This window comes from Agelaius phoeniceus, chromosome Z (assembly GCF_051311805.1).
Source record: "Agelaius phoeniceus isolate bAgePho1 chromosome Z, bAgePho1.hap1, whole genome shotgun sequence".
Taxonomy (NCBI): Eukaryota; Metazoa; Chordata; class Aves; order Passeriformes; family Icteridae; genus Agelaius; species Agelaius phoeniceus.
This window is the reverse complement of record NC_135303.1, coordinates 29,717,241-29,738,318: the sequence shown is the minus strand read 5'-3', so window position 1 is coordinate 29,738,318 and position 21,078 is coordinate 29,717,241. Positions and strand designations below refer to the sequence as shown.

The 21,078-nt window shown below is 36.2% G+C and overlaps 1 protein-coding gene across 1 annotated transcript in view; it reads left to right on the top strand.

The window, feature by feature from the left end:
- SRFBP1 (serum response factor binding protein 1) overlaps positions 1–20,784 on the top strand; it is a 61,472-nt gene extending 40,688 nt beyond the window's left edge. The window contains exons 5-8 of the mRNA XM_054652604.2: positions 17,137–17,218; positions 18,111–18,849; positions 19,269–19,306; positions 20,034–20,784. Of these exons, the coding sequence (XP_054508579.2) occupies positions 17,137–17,218; positions 18,111–18,849; positions 19,269–19,306; positions 20,034–20,227 (1,053 nt within the window). The 3' untranslated portion in view covers positions 20,228–20,784. The remainder of the gene's footprint in view (positions 1–17,136; positions 17,219–18,110; positions 18,850–19,268; positions 19,307–20,033) is intronic.
- Positions 20,785–21,078: the final 294 nt, after the last annotated feature.

Sequence of the window (21,078 nt, the reverse complement as noted above, 5' to 3'; positions counted from 1 at the left end):
AAGAAGGCATCCCTTCTGTGCTTAAACAGAAGTTAATTCTCCAGTATTTTATTTCTTATTTTTCCAGTTAGTCATTAAACATATAATAAAAAATTTGATTTTCTATCCTTAGCAATATTCTGTAGTCTCATGAAATACAGACCACATTGTTTACCTTTTCATTAACTTGAGTTTCAAAATATTTGAAGGAAAACATCCTGTGGCTGTTTTCATTTTCAGAATCAGTTTGTTTTCATTGACAAAAGGCAATCTGCTTTTAATTCACTGTGGAATGCTGAATATTAGTTTTACATAGTGGTCATGTAGTCAAGATACTTTTTTAATTGCTTCTGCTCACTGAGTTTTTATGTTCCATTGCTGTTTCCCAAACATTTTCAGAATAAGTTAAGCATACTTTTCTGTTTAAAAAGAGTTTGCATATATTTCAGTCAAGTACAATGAAATTGTGCTAAGTGTTTAGCAGGTGGCACTTTACTTGGAGTTCATGTGATTTAGATTTCAATATGGCTGTATTGATAATAAGCAGATCAGATTTATTGAGTTGCAGGGGGTGTTGGCAAGACTCACCAGCCCCATGACACAGGACTTTTTATAAAAGCATTACAAGAAGCAGCTGGTAAACAATTCTTTGTGTATGTCTGCAGAAATATTTTTAATCAATTCAAATACTGCTGCAGCTAGCACTATTGTTACCAACAGGTGATAAATCCTATTGTAAAAATTGGATTTTTACAATACAATAATACAAAAATTGGATTTTTACAATACACAACGAGACACTCTCCTATCCCACATCATGTCAGTCCAAAACTCCTCCACACGAGAACACCTTCTCATAGCCCTCCATATAATTCCCATAATGCTTCTAATCCTCAAACCTGAACTAATCTCCAGTATTCCCATATGCAAGTATAGTTTCAACCAAAACATTAGACACCCACTCTAAAAAATAGAAGTTAAACCCTTCTTACCTGCCGAGGAGAGGTAAAACCAATGAGAACTGCTAACTCTTGTATCTGTAAAAATTGTAATAAATGTTACTATGCAACTTTGTTTAGGCTTTATATTGTTGGTTCTATTTACAGCTGTTGAAGAACAGATCCTGTATTTTGTAGATTTTCTCCAAGTCCTCATGCACTTTTTGTACCAAGTTGTGCATTGTCTGTCACAAATATATTTGACGGACATTAGTAAAATTAGAAAAACATGTCATAGAGCTCATATTTTAAACTCATATTTGCAGCTATGATGGCATTTTGAACTATTGCACACAGCATATATTCCTGCAGTGTACGGGAAGCTTGATTCATCAGTGTTGTGCTCCAGGACACTGAAGTTAGAGATTGGAAGCTAATCCTAATAATGCTCTTCATTACAGGCCGAAAACTGAACTGAACACTGGCAAAGTCTTAACTGTTATCTTCAACTTGCTAACAGAGATTTAGGGTAGTTCAGATAGGTGAAGATAGGCAGGATAAATAAGTTAATATGAATTAAAGTTTTTATTAAAAAATTATGTTTATAATCTGGGCTGTTTCCTTAAGAAAAGAGGATGTTAGTCCACCTGCAAACACCTTCATCATAACCACGGCTTGTTTTGCTGCCTTTGTTAACAGATGTTGACTAACTTACTGTAGCATCTCATTTAGCTTTTCTTCCAGTCTTTGGTGTATAGCACATAAGGAAGAAATGTATTTTAAACACTTGAGAATGACAGAATTCCAGCATTAGGGAACTGTGCTTACAAGCAGTGATATGGCATCTTGCCTTAAGTCAAAATACTTATTATTTTTTTCTAAAGAATAAACTTTGTTTCAAAATTCAGCAACAGTCTGATTTGGGGAGCAGGGTTGAAACAGAAATTAACTACTGTATTTTACTATTGAGTGTAGAATAGAGTACCAGTATACATTGTGATCAGAGACTGGATTGAGCATGTGCTTCTGACTTGCAGAACAAGCATTCACAGATCATAAATACCACCTATATTTTTTGCCTCCAGATGCAATATTCACATAACGGTAGGAGCATAATATTCCCTTCTTTTACACTGATCTTTAATCTGTGGTCCTTGAGAAGAATGCCACCTTTTCCTATTAAGTCTTGTATTTCCACACATTGCTCAAATTCTGTTGTGTTTGAATCATGCAGATGCTTGTCTGCAAAGAGGATTCTGCACAGCAAATACTGAGTGTATTATGATCCTCAGAGCTTTTTTGGGGCCACATCTCAAGATTACTGAAAAGCTTGCCCCAGTTTCTAAATATGTTTAAAAAAATTTGTAGGCCAGAAATGTAAGTCATTAGTAGCTTTCTTTTTTTTTTTCCCCTAATTTAGGTTGTGGCAAGCTTGTTTTGGATTGCTTCATGTACAGGAACCAACTTTGTTTGGAATTTAAAAGGAATTCAGAGGCTTTAGAAATAGGATCTCAGGCAGTTCATGAAAAGCCATAGGGAGACATGCCAGGTTTTAACAGCGCAACTGGGTACTCAGTGTGAGTTTGGTCATTTAAAATCTAAGCTGCCTGATGAGGACAACTCGGCTTAACATGATTTTGGAGGGTTGACATTAGTGCTGTGTGGCTTCTGGTGCAGAAATTTTTAACAGATGCCTAAAGATATAGTACACTTAGAAGTTCTGGGGTTGAGTGCATTTGGTATCTCTGGCACTTTACCTGTATGGCTAAAATGAACCTGGGATGGGGGAACCAACCAAAGTACTAAGAGTAATATGAAATGGTTTTCTGTGATTTGTCAAACAAGACTATGACTTATTCACATGTGAGAAGACCATTTCTGTTTCACCTCCCAAACTTCTCCTTGAATTCCTTGAATTCATTCAGTCTCTGGTGTGGGCAAAGGAAGTCCTTGGGCAACAAGGACATGAGAAAGATGTTAGAAAGGTGTTTCTGCCCAGGACATGGCAGAAGAATGACAAAGTTATAGGGCTAAATATGTGTTAATTGTATTTCTTTCAAAAGTGTGTTTCAAGCACATTATCAAAATAACATTTGTCAGATTCATGTCCTTTTTAAATTATGCAGGTGATTGCCTGAGATTAGTCTATCAATTCACAACCTCTCTGTCATTAGTAAACAAAGAGCGAGCAAGGGTGGAGTAGAACAATACTAGTTTTGTTCTTTTTAGATTTATATTGAAAATGTTTTTCACACCAACAGTATGTGAAAGGCAGTTTATGAAAGACTGTTAGCTTTGAGGCTTTAATTAACAGTGGGTAATTAATTGGAGCACCAGGTGTCCCAGAATAACTCACTAGATGGATACAAGCCATCTTTCTTGCTGGAGGAATACACAAGACATTGTTCTACTAAATACACTTATTTACTAAGGAAATTTCAAAATTAATACCCTTGTACTTTTGAACTTTGTGGCAGGATAAGAAAGATCTAAGTTCTGAATCAGGTAGAATTTTTGATTAAACACATCTACATCTATAGAGGAGCAGTCATATCTGTATTTCTTAATTTTGAAAAATAGAAAGGTTTCTCTCTCATCTGATAATCCTAAATGTATGTTTGTGATCTTTGCCTTCATTTATTTTAAAAATGTACTTCCTAGTTGAAAATATCTAAACAAACCCCTCTGCATGTACTGTAGATTTAATCTTAGCAAATGTACTAAATCATAAAAAGGGCCCCTAAAAAGTGTCTTCTGCATTTTAATTGGAGACTTCCTGCTAGCTTCAAAGGCTTTGGGTCAGACACAGAATAGTCGCTGTCTTTAGTTTAGTGCTCAGAGGATTTTTCCACAACCTCCCTTCTCCTCCCCTCAGCCTTCCTGAAGAATTCTACTCATGACACAAACATACTAATTAGTCTAGATGTTATTATTGATCTAAAACTTCTGTTTCTGTTGTTAGTGCTTTTAATAGTAGATTCTTATGTACGTGGATTTTTAACATTGCTTATGGAAATATTTTGTTTGCAGTACCTAAACCATAGGGACAAGACTACTGTATGAATCAATTTTCTTTGTAATACTGATGTGATAGTCCATTAGCGTTGTATAATATGCTTATCATTAATACATTGCAATTTTGAGGTTTGATTTTGGCTATGTGGGGGCAAATGGCTGGTGGTCTTGGGGAACCCATGAAAAACTTGATTTTCCTTTTTATCTAAATTTTGGTTGTTACACACTGATAATTTAATAGCCTACCTGGATTTCATAGATAATCCCCATCTCACTCAATCTCCCCTTCCCTATAAGTATTAAGTATTGGAAATGTTGTTATCTTATTTCCTTTTGCTTCAGAAGGAATGTATTGCCTTACTAAGTACATGGCTATTTCTATTCTCCAACAAAGTGTTTATGCTGAAAGCAGTAAAATAATAATAATAATAATCAATTTATTTTCCTACATGTTAAAATGTTACCTTCCCATCTCATTTCAGTATGAAACAAGAGATGCTCATTTGCATACTAGATGCCAGATAGACTTCTCTCTGTAATAGATGCATCTGTCAACATGTTATATTTTTTTGGAAATATGTTGCATTCATTTAATGTTACAATTTCCTGCATCACAGACTAAGATAATTGTCTTTATTCTGGGCATCATTGTTACAGAGTTTAATTCTTTTTGTGCCGAGTATTTTTACTCAGTTTCAATGGAAGTTACACTAAATGTATGAAGCCACAGTTTCCTGAGAATTTTCCATGTCAGACACCAGATGTTAGTCTTAAACAGGAATGTTTGTGATCTTCTGAAACCACTGATGAAGTGAAGAATTTTGCATTCATTGATAAATATCACATTCAGGTGTAAATACTCTCTCTGTGTAACTGATTGTTCTTTATTTTCTTTTCCTGAAAGTTCCTCAACTTCCAAATTTGATCACTTGAACTCTAAGCTGTTTAGCATGGCCTTTATTTACCAGGCTGTATTTTAGAACCTAGAATCCATTACTGTGGCTACAACTGAAATTTTATGTCAGTATAAATGAAGTCTGTCAGTTTTTGACAAATCTCTCTCCAGTCTTCTTCCCACCTACTTTGCTTTGCAATTGTCCATATATCTCCTAACCTAGCCAGTATCAATCCCTCCCCAGGCTTCCAGTGGGAGAGTACAGAGTTGTACTGGGTTCTGTCCATGTCACTCCTGCCTTATCCATCTTCTCCAGTTGCTCCTTCACATCCAAAATAGGCTGCCATACACACTCCAGTGTAGTGCCACTCTTTGAGAGCAAGGAGGTAGGCTAGCATCAGAGTAGCAATTGCAATGAGCTTTGATTGCAAACAGCTTTGATTTTGTTCATTCTGGAAGGAGTCTTCTTTTAAAGTTCAGTATTGAAATAAGTTGCTAGTAACTTTGGCAGTGTTTCACAGAGATATTGTTTATCTCTGACACAAAAGGGCTGTCTCCTTTCAGATTTTAAATTGCTAGTCCAAGAATCTTTCTACCACTCATTTGCATTCCTGTGAGGCTGGTTTGTTGCCTGGTTGAACAGGTCAAGTTTGCTAAAGTACAGTCTTGTCTCTAGACTCAGAAGTGGTGTGATTGCCTTTGATTTGAATGTGCTCATTTCACTTACTTGATTTGCCAGACCAGAATGTGGGCAAGCATATCATAGTTAGTAAAGCTCAGAGGAAGTTGGTTCACATTTTTGTGAGTGAGACTTGGCTTGGATCCCCAGGTAATTCAAACAAAATGAATATGCTTGTGAGGGTATAATGGATGAAAAGCAGGGTGGGAAGAACAGTATTGTTAGAGTCAGGTATGTCTGTGGCAGTGGTGTTGTGATGCATGATGCTGTACATATGCATGGCTGTACTTCTTCAGTCACAGAAAGTTTTATGTTACAGCACTCACAAAAGACAAGGGACTCACAACTTTCATTCCTATTTTAAATGAGTGTTTGAGTGATGTGTGATCAGTATCTATCTGGATATGAGCTGTCACAAGAATAATAGAGGAGAATATTAGAAGTAGTCTTGTTTCTATACCTTCCTTGAAGAAAATATAGGAAAAGTGGCCATAAAAAGAGGTTCTCAGGGTATTGTGGTTGATTTGGCAACTGTTTGGTTTGGTTTTTGTTGTTTTGGTGGGTTTTGGGTTTGGGTTTTTGTTTGTTTTTTTTTTTTAAATAAAGGAAGGTCAAGTTACTGATGGCCACAATCTCCTTCTCCAGAATATTTCCCAGACTTGCATACAATGCCTATGAGGCAGAATATCAGTGCCTAGACAAGTGTATGGTATAAAAATACGACACTTAGATATTTGTAGTATGTTTGGGGCCAGGAAAAGCTGACATGAAAGATGACCTGCAGCATAATCATTATTGCACTGGGTTGTCAGCACTAAAAATTTTAAAGGACATAAAGGAATATTTAAAAGCACAGGGAAGGTTAAATGCATGGAGGAACATCAAACTAACAGTGATGTGACACACAGGGAACATGTGGCTACTTTTGGGGATGTCTCTTACAGGCCAAGGAAAGAACAGCTTGATCCAACAAGTAATGAAGGTAAATCAGACTGACTACAGTGACAGTTGATTGACACCTCCAATACTAAGGTACAGGGAAAGAGTGTAAATTATGAATGCTTCAGTATTAACCCTTGCACTGAAAATAATAATGGCAGGGAACTAGAATTCCTGACATGTATCATCATCACATAATATGGATTCCCTCTTCCACCACATCTTCAAGATGCTTAATGCAATTGACCATCTTTACAGGGATAATGAGGTGTGATGTACATGCATGAGAGTGGTACTTTTCTGTGAAACACTGTAGTTTAACAGCTCAAAGGTATTACCAGAAAAAAAAAAGCACTCAGAAGTGTTTGGAGTGGGAGTTCCAACTGTGACAAAAGTTTGATACCAGTTATTTACTACAGGCCCTAGTAAGAATGGTAATAGTGAACAGAAAATGTTCAATGAGACTAGAGAAGCTACAAATTTAGGACAGATAATAAGAGCGGGTGTTTTCAGTTATGCTTAATCCTTTCGAATACTAAAGAGAGAATCTTTACATTGTATATTTTATGTATCTATAGGGAAAGTACTGGGTTTGTAAAGTTGATCCACATGAAGGGGCAGGGAGATGGATTTGTGCAACCAAATGACAAAGGAGAATGTTTCCTCTGTCTTTCCATCTATCTCAAAATCCTCTGGGAATAGATACACATTGAGTAATTTCAACCAAGCTTCCTGTAGCTTGTTTTAAGAGAGTTAACTTCCAGCAGGAAGGCTTTTTTTGTTTTTGTGAATGTGAGAAATCAGTGAACCCTGGAGGGGAAAATGGCCATAGTTTATTTTGTCTTGATCTTGCTTTGAGGAGCACGATAGAGTTGGGACTCTATGATAGTGTGCCAAGTGAATGCACTCCTGTCTAGAAGAAAAGTGCAAGGAGACCACATAAGGTAGAATTTACATGAGTTTAAACATTATTTTGGTTACTTGCTTAGAGAATTTTAAGTGTTAAGATGTCTTTAATGTTATATAAGCATGTGTGATTACTTATGTTAAAGACTAACGGTTCCTTGTGCATTATTAACTGGAAAAACTCTTTCTGTATATTTGCTTTGTCGTGTGACTCAGAATTGCATTGCAAAATCAAAAAAAAAAATCTGACATTCCTGATATTTCTGAAAATGAAAACCAGCTGCTGGTGTCTTATGCTACTTTTATTTTTACAAATAAAACTCTATCAGTTTTTCATTATGTATTTAATGTAAAAATAAAGTACATTTTTCTAATTTGTTCCCATCTCTGCTCTCCAGTTTTAAGTACCCAACTAAGTACTAAGAAATTGGTACTTAGAAAAATCAAAAAAGTAAAACAAAAGTTATGGAATTAAGCAGGCTCTTTCAGCTCATTAGGAAGCCCTTCAATCTGCTGTTAACCCTGGAAAACTAGGAAGAAAAGTGCTAGAGCCTCCGTTGCCTGAAACTGTAGATGGTATTCCTGAATTATTGGAATTCTGTTTAAAAAAAAATTCTCATGTATTGGGATGCCAATGAACATAGCTGCTAAGACCATACATGTGAAAAGGTTTTAGCTTGGTAAAATGACAGCATAAGTTTACAGTACATTGCACCTCACTAGCAATATTGGTAAGTAAGACAAAGTATTGGAAACTGGAGGTAACTAGTGACTTAATGGAAATATAACAACATTAAATTTCTACTGGTGATCTGGTTTTTCTTGGATTTGGAATTCAAATAACTGCCAAATGATTGGAGTGGTTCAGTGGTCACACTAGGGAAACAGCATGCCAGAGTTAAGTAATTATAATGTAATAGCCTAGAAGATGCCTGAGAGCCTCCAAGCATAACCATTCTGTGTGCCATATAGTGAAATACCAGCTATAAAATGTGAACACCCAGGATTGCCATCCATTTTACATCCATTCTCTGCTGATGTGCTCAAGTGATACCAGGGATAACATGTGTATTTGATGTGTGTTTATCTTTAGAGTTGGTCTTGAATGCGTTAAGTCAATAGACTTCACGATGGAAAATCTGCATTTTGATGCCAGAGAAATGGCATGTTTATCTCTGATGTTTTAATAGTTTTTCAGTGAACTGAACTTGTATTTCCATTTTCTTTTTCAGAAAAAGTCTAAAAGACATACATATATTTTAAAAAAAAATCTGTTTTCAATCATGCACACAAATTGCAATGTGGTATGCCAAGAAATGCTGTCTTGAGTAGCATATTATAACATGGCCTAACCCTGGTTAGTGTGTGCAGTGCTTGTGAAGTCTTTTAAATCATCTGTGCTTCCAATTCCCTCTCTCTTAGTTCCTTCAACAGGAAGGACTTGGAACAGAAGTACATCTCTCCTGAGAGTTTTATCTGAAGACATTCGCTTGACAGTACTTTAGTTATATGTAGGTGTGTTCCCAGGTAGTAATGCTTGCAAAGGTAAAGGTCTGAGCAAGACAAGATCTGTCCACAGGGATAATTTTTTTTCCTTTATGTTATAAATTATCTGAAATATACATGATTAAAGTGGCACTTGTTTTTGAAATGTTACCCAGTTTTAAAGCATTACATCTGGTTTAAATTTGAAGAGCTCAACTACATCTACTTTCTCTGCTATAAACTTAAGTTCATATGTGCTTACACTTATGGTGCAGTATCAGCCTGCATCTGAATAGTTATAATTTGAGGTTTGAGCATCTGTTTTAAAGTGAAATATTGTAAGGATATTTCAAGATTACTTCGCTGATAGTTTGGTACAGGATGTAGTCAGCATATCCATGTCATAGGGAGAGTTGTGAATATCTCAGTTCTGAAACTCCTTTGGTTCATCCAAGACAGAATATTTTGGACTTTTTCGTTCATTATAATAGTTTTAATAATACAGAGCTCATCCCTGTATCAGCAATTTAGTTGCTACCATGAGCTCCACTCTATCTTTGGACAAGCCTGTGATGCACAGCTGACTCATGGGAGTTCAGATGCATTCAGGTTAAAGTGAAGTCAGAGAATTCTGTTTACTGATTGTTTTACAGCGCTGCCTGACTGTTGTTGGTCTCCTTTGTGTGTCTGCTCTCTTTTCTATAACAAATAAGTATAAATAATCAAATTTTAATTTTTTTAAAATTTATTTCATGATTAATTTTTATATTACCTAGCTTAACTCTGTATTTGGACAGCTGCCTGTTTTCATTTTTCAGACCCTCATTCAAGATGGCTTGTTAAAAGAAATGATCTCAACTTTACTTTTTGTAAAATTCAGTTATTGTTTCAGGTCTGATATATAGTTGGTGTCCAACTAATTTGTTTATGATGTTTTCTCCAAATTTCATTTTCTTCTCTTAAGACTGTGTGAATTTTGTGGCAAAGAACTTTCTCTTTCTCACAGCTACTGCCTGTTATCCAAGATGTTTTTGTTTTTGGTTTCAGGGTTTCTATTTCATCTTATTTTGTTTTATGGTTTAATCTATTAATATGATTATCTCTTACTTTTTTAGGATGGAATGTTTGCTTGGTTTTCTTATGTGGGGTTTGGATGGGTTTTTTTAGTGCCATCTATTCTCTCCCCCAGAATTGTTTATGCAGTTTGGCACGGTGCATGTATTTTATAGCACTACTATGCCCAAACAGTTCCAATGTCCAAAAATATGAAAGGCATATATTTTATAGAAAGCTATATATTTTAAAACCCCAAAAACATGTAGACTTCATATTGCTATACTTTATGTGTTTGATTTTACATTTGTATAGTTAGAACTGTGTGTATTTTATCCTGGTCAGTTGTCCTGGATATACAATTTAAATTATTTATTTTTTTAAGGCTCTGACTTAGGGAGCACTCCCTTCACATCTGTTTTCTACTTGGAATTTGTCCACAGTTTTCTATAGCATAAAATAATGTTCAGCATTCTCTGAGGTTTTCATAAAGGACAGCAGTGGTTTCAGCGTTCATATGAATTAGACCATCACAATTCGGGGAGGAGTTGTCACAGAGCTCACTTTATGTCCTCTTTCGTAATATTTAGAAGTTGTTGGGTTGTTTTTTTTTTTTAATGTGCGCATTGTTTGTGTGGGATGCCAAATTGAGATCATTATAGACATATAGTCTTACTAGCCTTGGAAAAAATGAAGATGAGTTAGAAGCAGTTTCCTCTTACACCTAGAGTTGACCCTGTTCTCCATAAGGAAGTAATCAAGAATCCATGCCTACTTCTGACTTTATTGAAACAATCATAGGAATTGGTTTTTTGCATAAAGAGAAAAAGGAAAGAAGTGTAGAAGATTAAGTACATAATTTGTAATTGGGCAGGTCTGAGGTTTATGCCATGCTTTGCTGTAGATCACTCTGATAGTTTGGGATGAAAGACTCCACTTTTCTTTGACCATTTCTGAATCTGAAAAATAAGTATTTACTTCACACTTCTTTGCCTGGCTAAGTTAATTGTGACAGATTAGTCCAAAGAAACTCTATTGACTTTTTTTATACTCATATTAAATATGGTCATCTAACATTTGCAGAGTGCTAGGCTTTTTAAAGTCTGTTGTGAACATTTTAAAATGTTTAGATAGTAGGTACTTTTTATCATGCTGTTCAGTAAAGAACAGCAAATAATCTTATTTTTGTTTGAATTGATGACTTATTTGGAACTCCTATTTTAAAAGAAGAGGAGGAATGATAGAAACATGTTTATGCATCAGACTTATTTTTGATAAAAGACAAGCCAAAGAACAAGACAAGACAATGTGGAAAGGAAAGTGAATCTAAGTGGACAAATCTATTGGGAAAGGGTAGCTTTGGTCCAGACATTCAAATAAAATTACAGCAGTGTAAGTACCTTGATAGTATTTAGAAGAATCTCATGCTGTTCCCTGGTGCTGAATTCAAGAGGCTGTGGTAGGCAGTGATGAGTTGAGTCAGTGCTGCAGCTAGCAGCCCAAGCTCAGATAGATTTTGTGGCAAGCATTGAAAAGAATAATAAACAAGTTTTCTTGTGTATCTTGATGTTTTGTAAGAAATTGTTCAGTTTTAATTCAATAGTTCCATCACAGAACATTGTCTTGATGAGTTTTTGCAAAGGTTTTAGACCTGTTAAGACATCTTTTTATCTTCAAATGGAAATTTTTCATCAGCCTATTTTAAAATATTGTCCAATTATTGTCCAATTAAAAAAAATTCTGCTGAAACTTGGACAATTTCCTGACATCCATAGAGAATTTATTTCTTTAAGAACTTCTCACCTGTCATGCTATTAAGCTTTTATAACTGCTACTTTATAACACCTGTATGATCATTTTGCTGTTACATTGAAAATACTTAACACTTGAGTGAAACCAAAGTAGTAGATTATTATAAAAATGAGAGGTTTTGGCAGATGATGAGTAAAGAATTTGTTGTCATTTTTCATCATCAATGTGAGACACAGTCGACTACCAAGCCCTTGCTGTCAGGAGCTGAGACAGCAATGCTGCAATGAGTGATACCCTTAGGCAGTTGCTTCCCATGCCAAAATCTTCACCATGTCTGATGGCCACAAATCACATGCTGTATGCCTTACAGACATAAAGCAAGAGGGAGAACTAGCTGAGTTTCACAGTCAGAAAGTAACTTACTTCAAGTCTTGTTCCAAAGTAGTATGAAGTCATGGTATAGACTTGGGTGGCAGCCACGATTGGCACCTTCTACCATCCTGTTACTTCACATTAATCACATCTGTGGTTCTGAAGGACAGCTGTAACTAGTTAGAATTTTGTAAAAAATGTATGGATTAACAGGTTTTCTAGTTTGGTTGCTTTGTGCTGTTTTTTAATAGAGAGATCTTCTCCCAAGCTGCTAATAAAGGCTGTTGCAATGACATCTTTGGCCCAGAATCAGGTGTTACCTTTTTTATGCTTACTCTAATTAGCCCTTTTTTTTTCCTTAAATTCAGGGTGTTGTTAACATTTGAAATTAAACTGCACTTCTAGATAGTTTAAAAACTAGTATGACATTCTCCAAGGTCAGTTTCTATATAACGTTTTTTCCACGTACTGCTTGCTTCCCAGTGGGGTTTCTTACTGTCTCCATTTGAATGTCATTGTTTTAAATAACTGACTAATGACAGATGCAGAGCCACAAAACATTACCAGTTTGGTATCACTCTCACCCAGGTGGAACTCTAGTTGTTGTCCTTATAGTAGTATATGCTTCTAATAACAGTCTTGTTTCTGATGAGATATGTAATGAGGCAGTTCTCTTTTGTGCAAAAGTCAGTTGAAGAACAGAATATGACCTCTTTCCTATTATTGACTATAACTACAGCAGAGAGGGTACAGATAAAAGTACCCTGGAACAGAAAGATTGTTCAGAATATAACAATGGTCAAAAGTCTGCATTTCATTTTCTCAGATCGATCACAGGTTTCTGCCCTTTAATTCATCCTGAAGCTCTACTGTCTCAGGCTTAATACCAAGGCATACCGTTCAGCTCCTGCAATCACATCTGCCTTGAGACACTCACTTTCTCATTCTCACTTTATTACCTGCATTGTATGAAACAAGTTCTACCCACCCAGCTTCTGCCTGATGTTTACGTCACACTGCTCCTTCTTTTTTACCCCGTGGTGCCAGCTCTCAGAGCCATTCCAAACTTCTGACCTGTTCCAGCGCGTCTCAGAACTTGCATTGGGAATCTGCTTTTATCTTCGCAAGTTTGTAACTTCCATTCTCTTCACAGTCATTGCTACTATTTTTGCCAAGTTTGTCCCTCTTATGTGGGCCTTACATGTGTGTTTGATAATAGATGTTTTTAGTATTATTTACGGAAATAATATATTATTTGCCAAGATAGAATTTTAGGAGGCTGTCTCAGGTGGTTTAACTGTAGCCAACAGCAAGTTCCAGACAGCTGCTTGCTCACTCCTCTACCAGCAGGATCAAGGAGAGAATTGGAAGGATAAAAGCTAGAAAACTCATGGGCTAAGATAAAGACAGTTTAATAGAGAAAGCAAAAGCTGCGCACAATAGGAAAGCAAAACAAGAAATGCAGTGCTTCCTATGCCAGGCAGGTGTTCAGCCATCTCCAGGAGAGCAGGGTCCTATCAGACGTGACAGTGACTTGGAAAAACAAAAACCATCACTCCAACTGTCCCCCCAGTTCCTCCTTTTATCCCCCACTTCAGGTACTGAGCATGATGTCACATGGTCTGGAAATCCCTTTGGTCAGTTTGGGTCACCTGTCCCAGGTGTGTCTCCCAAGCTCCCATGCACCCCCAACTCCCTCACCACTGTGTCAGCATGAGCAGCAGAAAGTTCTTGGCTCTGTGTAAGCCCTGCTCAGCAGTAACAAAACATCTCTGTGTTATCAGCCCTGTGTCCAGCACAAATCCAAAACAGAGCCCCATATTGGGGCCACTGTGAAGGAAATAAGCTCTAACCCAGCCTCAACCAGCTGGGGTTTAATTTACAGAAAGTTAAAATTTATCACTGCAGAGTGTGACTATACATTGCTCTGTTGCTTTGTTCACTTTACAGAGCCTCAGTTGCACACTGAAGGAGGAAGAACATTCCTGTAGAAAGTACTAGCACATTCTTGCATAAAAAATAAGTAGTACAAAATAATGCAAGAAGTAGCAGAAGTATGTCAGAAAAAGGTGTACAATTTTAGTATCTAATTAAACACCCAAGGGATGGGAAGGACGGGGAAAAGTGTTCTTGATTGTAAAGACAGATTTCTTTTGTTAAGTTTTTTTTCTGTATTGTGTATATTTCTGAAACATTTTATATACTGGAAAAAACTTGAGGGAAAATAAATAGAGTATGGGCTGTGCCAAAAAAAAAACCCAAACCAAAGCAAAACCAAAAAACCCATACACAGAAAAATGAGAAATTTGAGGGAATGTGAATATCATATTGTGTGTTTGTTAGCTGGTGGCTATCAGTGTGAGTAGTGTTTGTGAAGTATTTTGCTGTAAGGAAAAAAATGTGGTTATGCCATATGGATTGGCCTATATATGCTTAAAGCCGTTCTATAAATACTTGAATTAAAAGACACCAGATGTTGCACAGAAGCTGCTGCTGCTGCTTTCTGAACGTCATGGTATATTCTTTCAAAACCCACAGGAAGTAGCTGAGGGAAAAAGTGTATTAATTAAGTTCAGAAATAGATTTTCCAGCTATAGGAAAATCTCCAAAGAAAATAGCATATGATCTTCAGAAATGCGAGCTTTCTGTCCCAAGAATCTGGTGGCAGCATGCAGCACTGTCACATGGGGATCAAAATTCAGAGTTCAAGTTCTTAGAGCTAAACTAGCCTGGAAATAAGCCAGTCTGTGGCCCTTGGAAATGGACCCATCTTTTGGCCTGTCCACTCTGGCCTGTATTCATAGTTCTAGAGACAGCCTTCAGAAAAAACATTTTTCCAGTTTTTCTTGACCTGAAGAAATAATGTTGTAGTAGCAGATACTTGAGGGGAAAGGAAAGTACTAGAATTCCCAGATGCTCTACACTTCAAACTTGAAATATGGCTGACCACAGAGTATATTTTATAAGCTCTAAAACTATGGCAAAAGAATTAGAAAATGGGATTTACTTTCCACTAGTTGAGGAAGAAGATTTATGGCTGGCAAACCAATTAAATGTTTCTGCATTTAGAAGTACTGACTCTGGTTTATTTGTAATGCCTTCTTTTGCTCTGTTTCCTTCAGAGCAAAGCACTGAGAGTGACTCTCTTGCACTAACAGTTGGTGGGAATTGTCCCATCTCTCTCTGTGCACTGGATATATAACTGTTTATGATCACATGGTTCTGCTGGAAGAAAATGGACATGCAAACAAGTAACATTCACCACTGAGCAGTCTTACATGGATCACGTCAGCTGCTTTAGGTGTGAATTGCTGATGTGTTGGGTATCGTGTCTGTCATGGTGGTTTGACCCCAGCCAGCAGCTAAGCACCCAGCAGCTGCTCACTCACCCTACCCCTGTGGGATGGGGAGAGCATCCCAAGAGCAGAAGTCAGAAAAACTACTGTCTTAAGATGAGGATAGTTGAAGGAGGAAATCAAAGCTGTATGTGCAAGAAAAGGAGAAGAAGGAATTTATTCACCACTTCCCATCACCAGACACATGTTTAGCCACATCCCAGAGAATAGGGCTTCACTTCACATAATGGTTACTTGGGAAGATAAATGTCATAACCACAAACATCTCCCTGTACCTTTTTGTTACCTCAAGCTTTTATTGCTAAGCATCACTTGAAAAGGACTTGATATCCTTTTGGTCCATGTGGCTCAGCCGTACCGGGGTGTTCCTTGCCTATGGTAGGGGCAGAGCAAGAAACAGAGAAGGCCTTGATGCGGTGCAAGCACTGCCCAACAGTAACTAAAACACTGATGTGTTACCAACTCTAAAATGTTTCAGTCACAAATTCAAAACACAGCACCGTCTTGTCTATTATGAGGCATGTTAACTCCATGCCAGGAGAGAGCCAGTACCACTTCTACTCCTTGTTATCTACAGATAACACCTGTGGCTTGGGCTCCATCTGCTGTGGCGATTGCTTAGGACAGGAGAGGCAGCATGCTTTGTTGAGTTGATGGCACCAAAATCAGCTCAGGTTGGGTCACCGGGCACTTGTCTGTTTCTTTATGAATATAATCCTCTGTTGATTCTGGTGGCTTCTGCTGTGATATTTCCATAGCACAAAGCTGAAATCGCAAAACAATTTGTATACGTACCCATTGCAATAGCACTGGGAGGAAAAAAGAAAGGTATGTCTTTTGTATTTGTTTTCCACTCTCTCCCAGAGAATTTCACTGCAAGCTTTTAAGAAATCTTCCTGCTAATGGTGTGTTTTACAAATCTGTTGGACCTACTTTTCCTCCACTCAAAAAAGAAGATAAGAAAAAAGGAAACAAACAAACAATCACACAGGGGAAAAAAAGCTAACAGAAGACAGAGCTGTCTTTGGAAAAGTCTTAGATAGCATTCATTTTGTTTTTCAAGCAGAGTGATGACAAGAACCTGAAAATGAGAGCTTTTGCAATGTGTTGCCTGTGATTTCCAGTATCAAAAAGAGGAAGTCAGAATAGAAGCAATTTCTTCTTGTCTGTTTTTTTTTTTTTTAATGAAGCAAGAATATTTCTTCTTTGAATCAGTTTGCAGAGTTCCAGTATTCTACCACATCAAATTTAAGGTGATTTGTCTTTATGGTCAAGTTAGACCCTGCCTTTCAATGGTTTATGTGTATTCCTTCAGTATCTGCTATGTCATTTTGCCAACTTTTATGGGATCAATACTGTAATTCTTGTAAGCTGTTGCATTCCTTCAAGCAGAATGCCTTCTACCAGTATGATGTTCTTTATTCAGTGAGTTAATTCATTTTCTTTGCTCTTGTATGAAATAGTAAGTGTAAAATAGCTGTCTGTTATGCTTTAAAGAAAAATATATTGTGTTATCCCTGTTCAGTACCTGAGAAATATAACATGTTGTGCATCTGCTACATTTCTGTCAATGTTTAGGCAGGCAGATTTTAATGTGTTTAGAATGATGGCAATACATGAAAAATAAAATACTTGTTAGTGTCATAAGCTTTGCTCTTGTTCAGTTCCTGGTGAGGATCACATTAGTATGCATTGCAGCGTACTGACACAGACCTGTGTAAGCTGACTGTTCTGTTGACATCATGCCCTTGAATTTTTCTTGTGCAGCCAAACTGTACTGCAGCTGAGCGAGCCATGGCAAGACTTGCAACACACCCCACCTTGAAGCCCAGATTTGCTGAGCTTAAAGGTATGAAACATTTTATTGAATTTTTTATTTCATCTATAGTTTACTGGTGTGTTACCTTGTTCATGTATATTTCTGACGTGAATAAAAATAAAAAACTAAAAGCTTCTGTAATTAGGCTAACTAGCTGCAATGAACCAAGCCACAAACTTCAAACCATTTATATGGCTTGAAATTTATATGGCTTTATATGTGATAGTATACAATATGACGTTTTTATTTAATATAGGGTGTCAAACAAACAGAGCTTATAATGGGAATTCTAAAAATCAAATAGATGTGATGGAGTGTTTCTAAATTAAATAGGAACATAAATGGATTATTACAACTGGATTTTCAAAGGCACCTAAAAGGTTTTACAAATCACTTTCTTAATTTTCCCTGAAAACTGTCCTCAGAATCCTTAGGGTATCTTTCCTGGTTATTTAGGATTTCTCTTGAAACTGGAATTTTCCACCTAAAATTAATGTTAAAAATGGTAAAGTCCTAGTAGTAATGTCACAAAGTTACTTCATTAGTAACAGAGCATATCAAATACCCATTTAATTATATATGAACAAATTACTATTAGTTTGCAGTTTTGCACACAAAGTGTACATGTGAGTACAAGTGTACGCTAAGTGAGCATGATTATCAGCTGCAGATTATTTTTGAAAGAGAAGTTCATGGTTTAACCCAATTCATAGTGTACTTATTGATAATATTTTCAGGATTTTTCCTTCACTTTTGTTGATACTGTGTTCTAAGGTATCTCTTGTCCCACGTGTTTGGTAAATACTTCATAAGGACATTCAAAATATGCTCAACAAAACACATACAAGTTGCAAAAATGTTTTATTATATAAAAATAATTCATATGTGGCTGCAACAAAATATTTTTCTGCCCCTTGTACAGCTGCTGTAAAAGCTTTTAAGGATGCAAGAAAGAACCCAGACAAAGCCACTCCTATGAAGAAGGATCAGTCAGAAGAACAGCCTAAATCAGCACAACATTCCAATAACAACTTGGATGACCAAGCTTGTAAGCAGCCTAAAAAACAGCAAGGGTGTGAACACAAAACAAAACCAGGCATGAAAGTAGAAACTGACAAAGTGGTTGAAGAGCTCTGTGAGAGTGAATCTGAGCAGAAAACTCTGGAAATCGAGACAGCTAATGCTCCAGAGGAACCTTCATTTCAGGCAGTAAAAATGCAAACAGTTACTCAAAACAAAATAGGAAAGAAGCTTGACTATCAAAAAAGGAAAGAAAATATGAGTATGAACAAATTAAATGCAATAAAAGAAATAATTTATGATAGTGACCAAGAGCATCCCAATGAAAAGGAATACTTTGATGATAGTACTGAAGAGAGGTTTTATAATGAGTCATCAGATTCTGACAGTGACAGCAATGATGATTTCTTCATTGGAAAAGTAAAAAAGAAGAAAAAAGTAGCAGCAGTTAATAATTATTCTTCAACAAAAGAAAAGGGTAGTGTTCAGAAAAATGTAATGAAAACAGAGAAGAGCACAGTGTCTGGGACAGCACAGGATTTGGTCATGGAAGAGAGAAAGCCACTTGCAAAAGAAACCAAGCTAGAGTCAGTGTTCTGCAGTTCTTTGTCTACCACAAATCAGAAATCTCAGAACAGAAGGTAAACCTCTTCCCCATGCTATGTTCTCCATTCCTTCCCTCCTTCATGGCAATGAAAATGTGATTTCTAGTTGTGATTTCTAGTAATCCTTACTAAACTAAGAGAATTTCAGCACTTTAAATCTTAGAACATTTTCACAGAAACTACTCACTAGTCTTCTTAAGCTTTCTTGACAATTTTTTTTATTCACAGTAGCACTGATTTATGATTCCTAACTAGATCTAAATGCAAATTCAATCACTTCTGAATAATTCTCTTTCTACTTCTTTATTAACATGGGTGGAACAGTATTGAGGAAGCTTGCATGTTATGTTTGAAGTTATTCCATTACTGTTGTGATGATGATGATTCTTTATTCACAGGTGTTTGTAATCTTAAAATTTTATTGAAAAATCCTAATTTCTGTTTTTGTTTTTTAGAAATACTAAAGACCAGCCTCTCAAAAAGGAAAGAACAGGTATGTATTACTTAACTTGGGAAAACTAGGAGAGAAAAAACATTTTGAAATTTTGTTGCCTCTGCAGTCTATTCATGATGGGATGTATTTGTTTCTTTTCGAATTTGTGGCACATATTTTAACATTTGTTGTTAAAATGGTCAAACGGTTCAGCTTTCATTTTAATCTGTGGATATTGTCTGCTCTTTTCTATTTTCTCACATTCGAAATACATAACGGAAGGTTTGTACTGGCAAGTGCTTTTCTGTCTGTCAAGCAGTTAGTATTACTTGTGCACGGGTAAAGGTAACAGATTGTTATATGTAACTGGTACCTTATCTCACATGTGATTTCTTCACTAGCTCCTGAATATGGAATATTTTATTCAGTTTATCTTCTGTGGTACTATTTTGGAGTTCATTGGACTAAGGATATAATTCCAGTCATATTGAGTTACATTATGTAACAGTCATTGGTTTATTGTGAAGAAAAAAGTTTACACTGTGCTGAATGTTTGTCTACACAAATTTAGAGTGTAGTCAGTATTAATAAATCTTAACTATCTGCAGCCTACCAAGTGGCAATTTACCAGGCTGCAAGATGAAGAAATCTTGCTGTGAATATTCAGATGACTGTATTACCCATGGCTCATTATGAAATTTTTGAAAATATCTGCAATCCCAAGGTAGTTTGCATACTTTTATGAAGGCTCCTGATGTAATTAATGTTTTGTTTTGTACTTGCACAGGTTTTCTTAAAAATGAAACAAAGCTCAAGAAGAAGAAACCATTTGCAAAAGCTTCAGGGGATATTATATGCAACAATAAAAAAGCACCTTTGGAGCAGCCTCTTCATCCTTCATGGGAAGCAAGCAGGCGACGCAGAGAGCAGATGTCTCAAATTACAGCATTCCAGGGGAAAAAGATTAAATTTGATGACTAGACTATATGTAAATGGAGGTTCTAAAAAAAATTTTTTTGCAACTGCTGTTTAAACATCTTTGTTATACTGTCCATATCATTTGCAACCCACAAAATTGCAACTATTATTAACCTACAAAATTGCAACTATTATTTACCATCGTAGAATATCAAGATTGTTTCCTCCATTGTTTGTGCTGTCTGTTGATTAATGTAATGGCCGTTTGGTGCTGGTTCGTAAGTCCCATTATGTAGTGCCACCATTCATGAAACATACCCTACCGTGAATAAAGGGTATTTAGGAACATAATTTGTGCCCTGTAGGAATAGTACAGATTCTTTGGAGGGGGGTTTGGAAGGGGATTTTTTTGTATGTAAAAAAATTTACTTTATATGAGAGTTTGGTTGTCAAAAGAAAGGTTCTATATTGTATTTCAACTAAGACAAAGTAAAAGATTCTTAAACTTGAAGAGACTTCATAAATTCATCAGTATATCGGGTAGCTGGAAAAGTCAATCTGTTTTAAGCATAATATGGAAATTTCTGGAGAGAATAAAATATTGTGCTTTTAAATTGTGATCTCTGTCCTCTGATTATACTGGCAATTTGAGGAAATGAAGAGGTGTCTTTAATACTTTGTTCTGGTAGTTATGTCTGGATTCTTCAACATGTGTCTTGCACTTTCTGAAAGAATGTGAAAACGTGACAAAACTTTGTACACTAAGAAACATTTCACTTTTAAGTGCCAGTTTGACACTGGGAGTTCATCTGATTAGAATATGACAAAAAAATTCATTGAATACTTCTTCAGGTGCTTCTTCTACTACCTAATTGAAAGAAATTCTGAACATGTAATTCATCTTTAATAGTGTT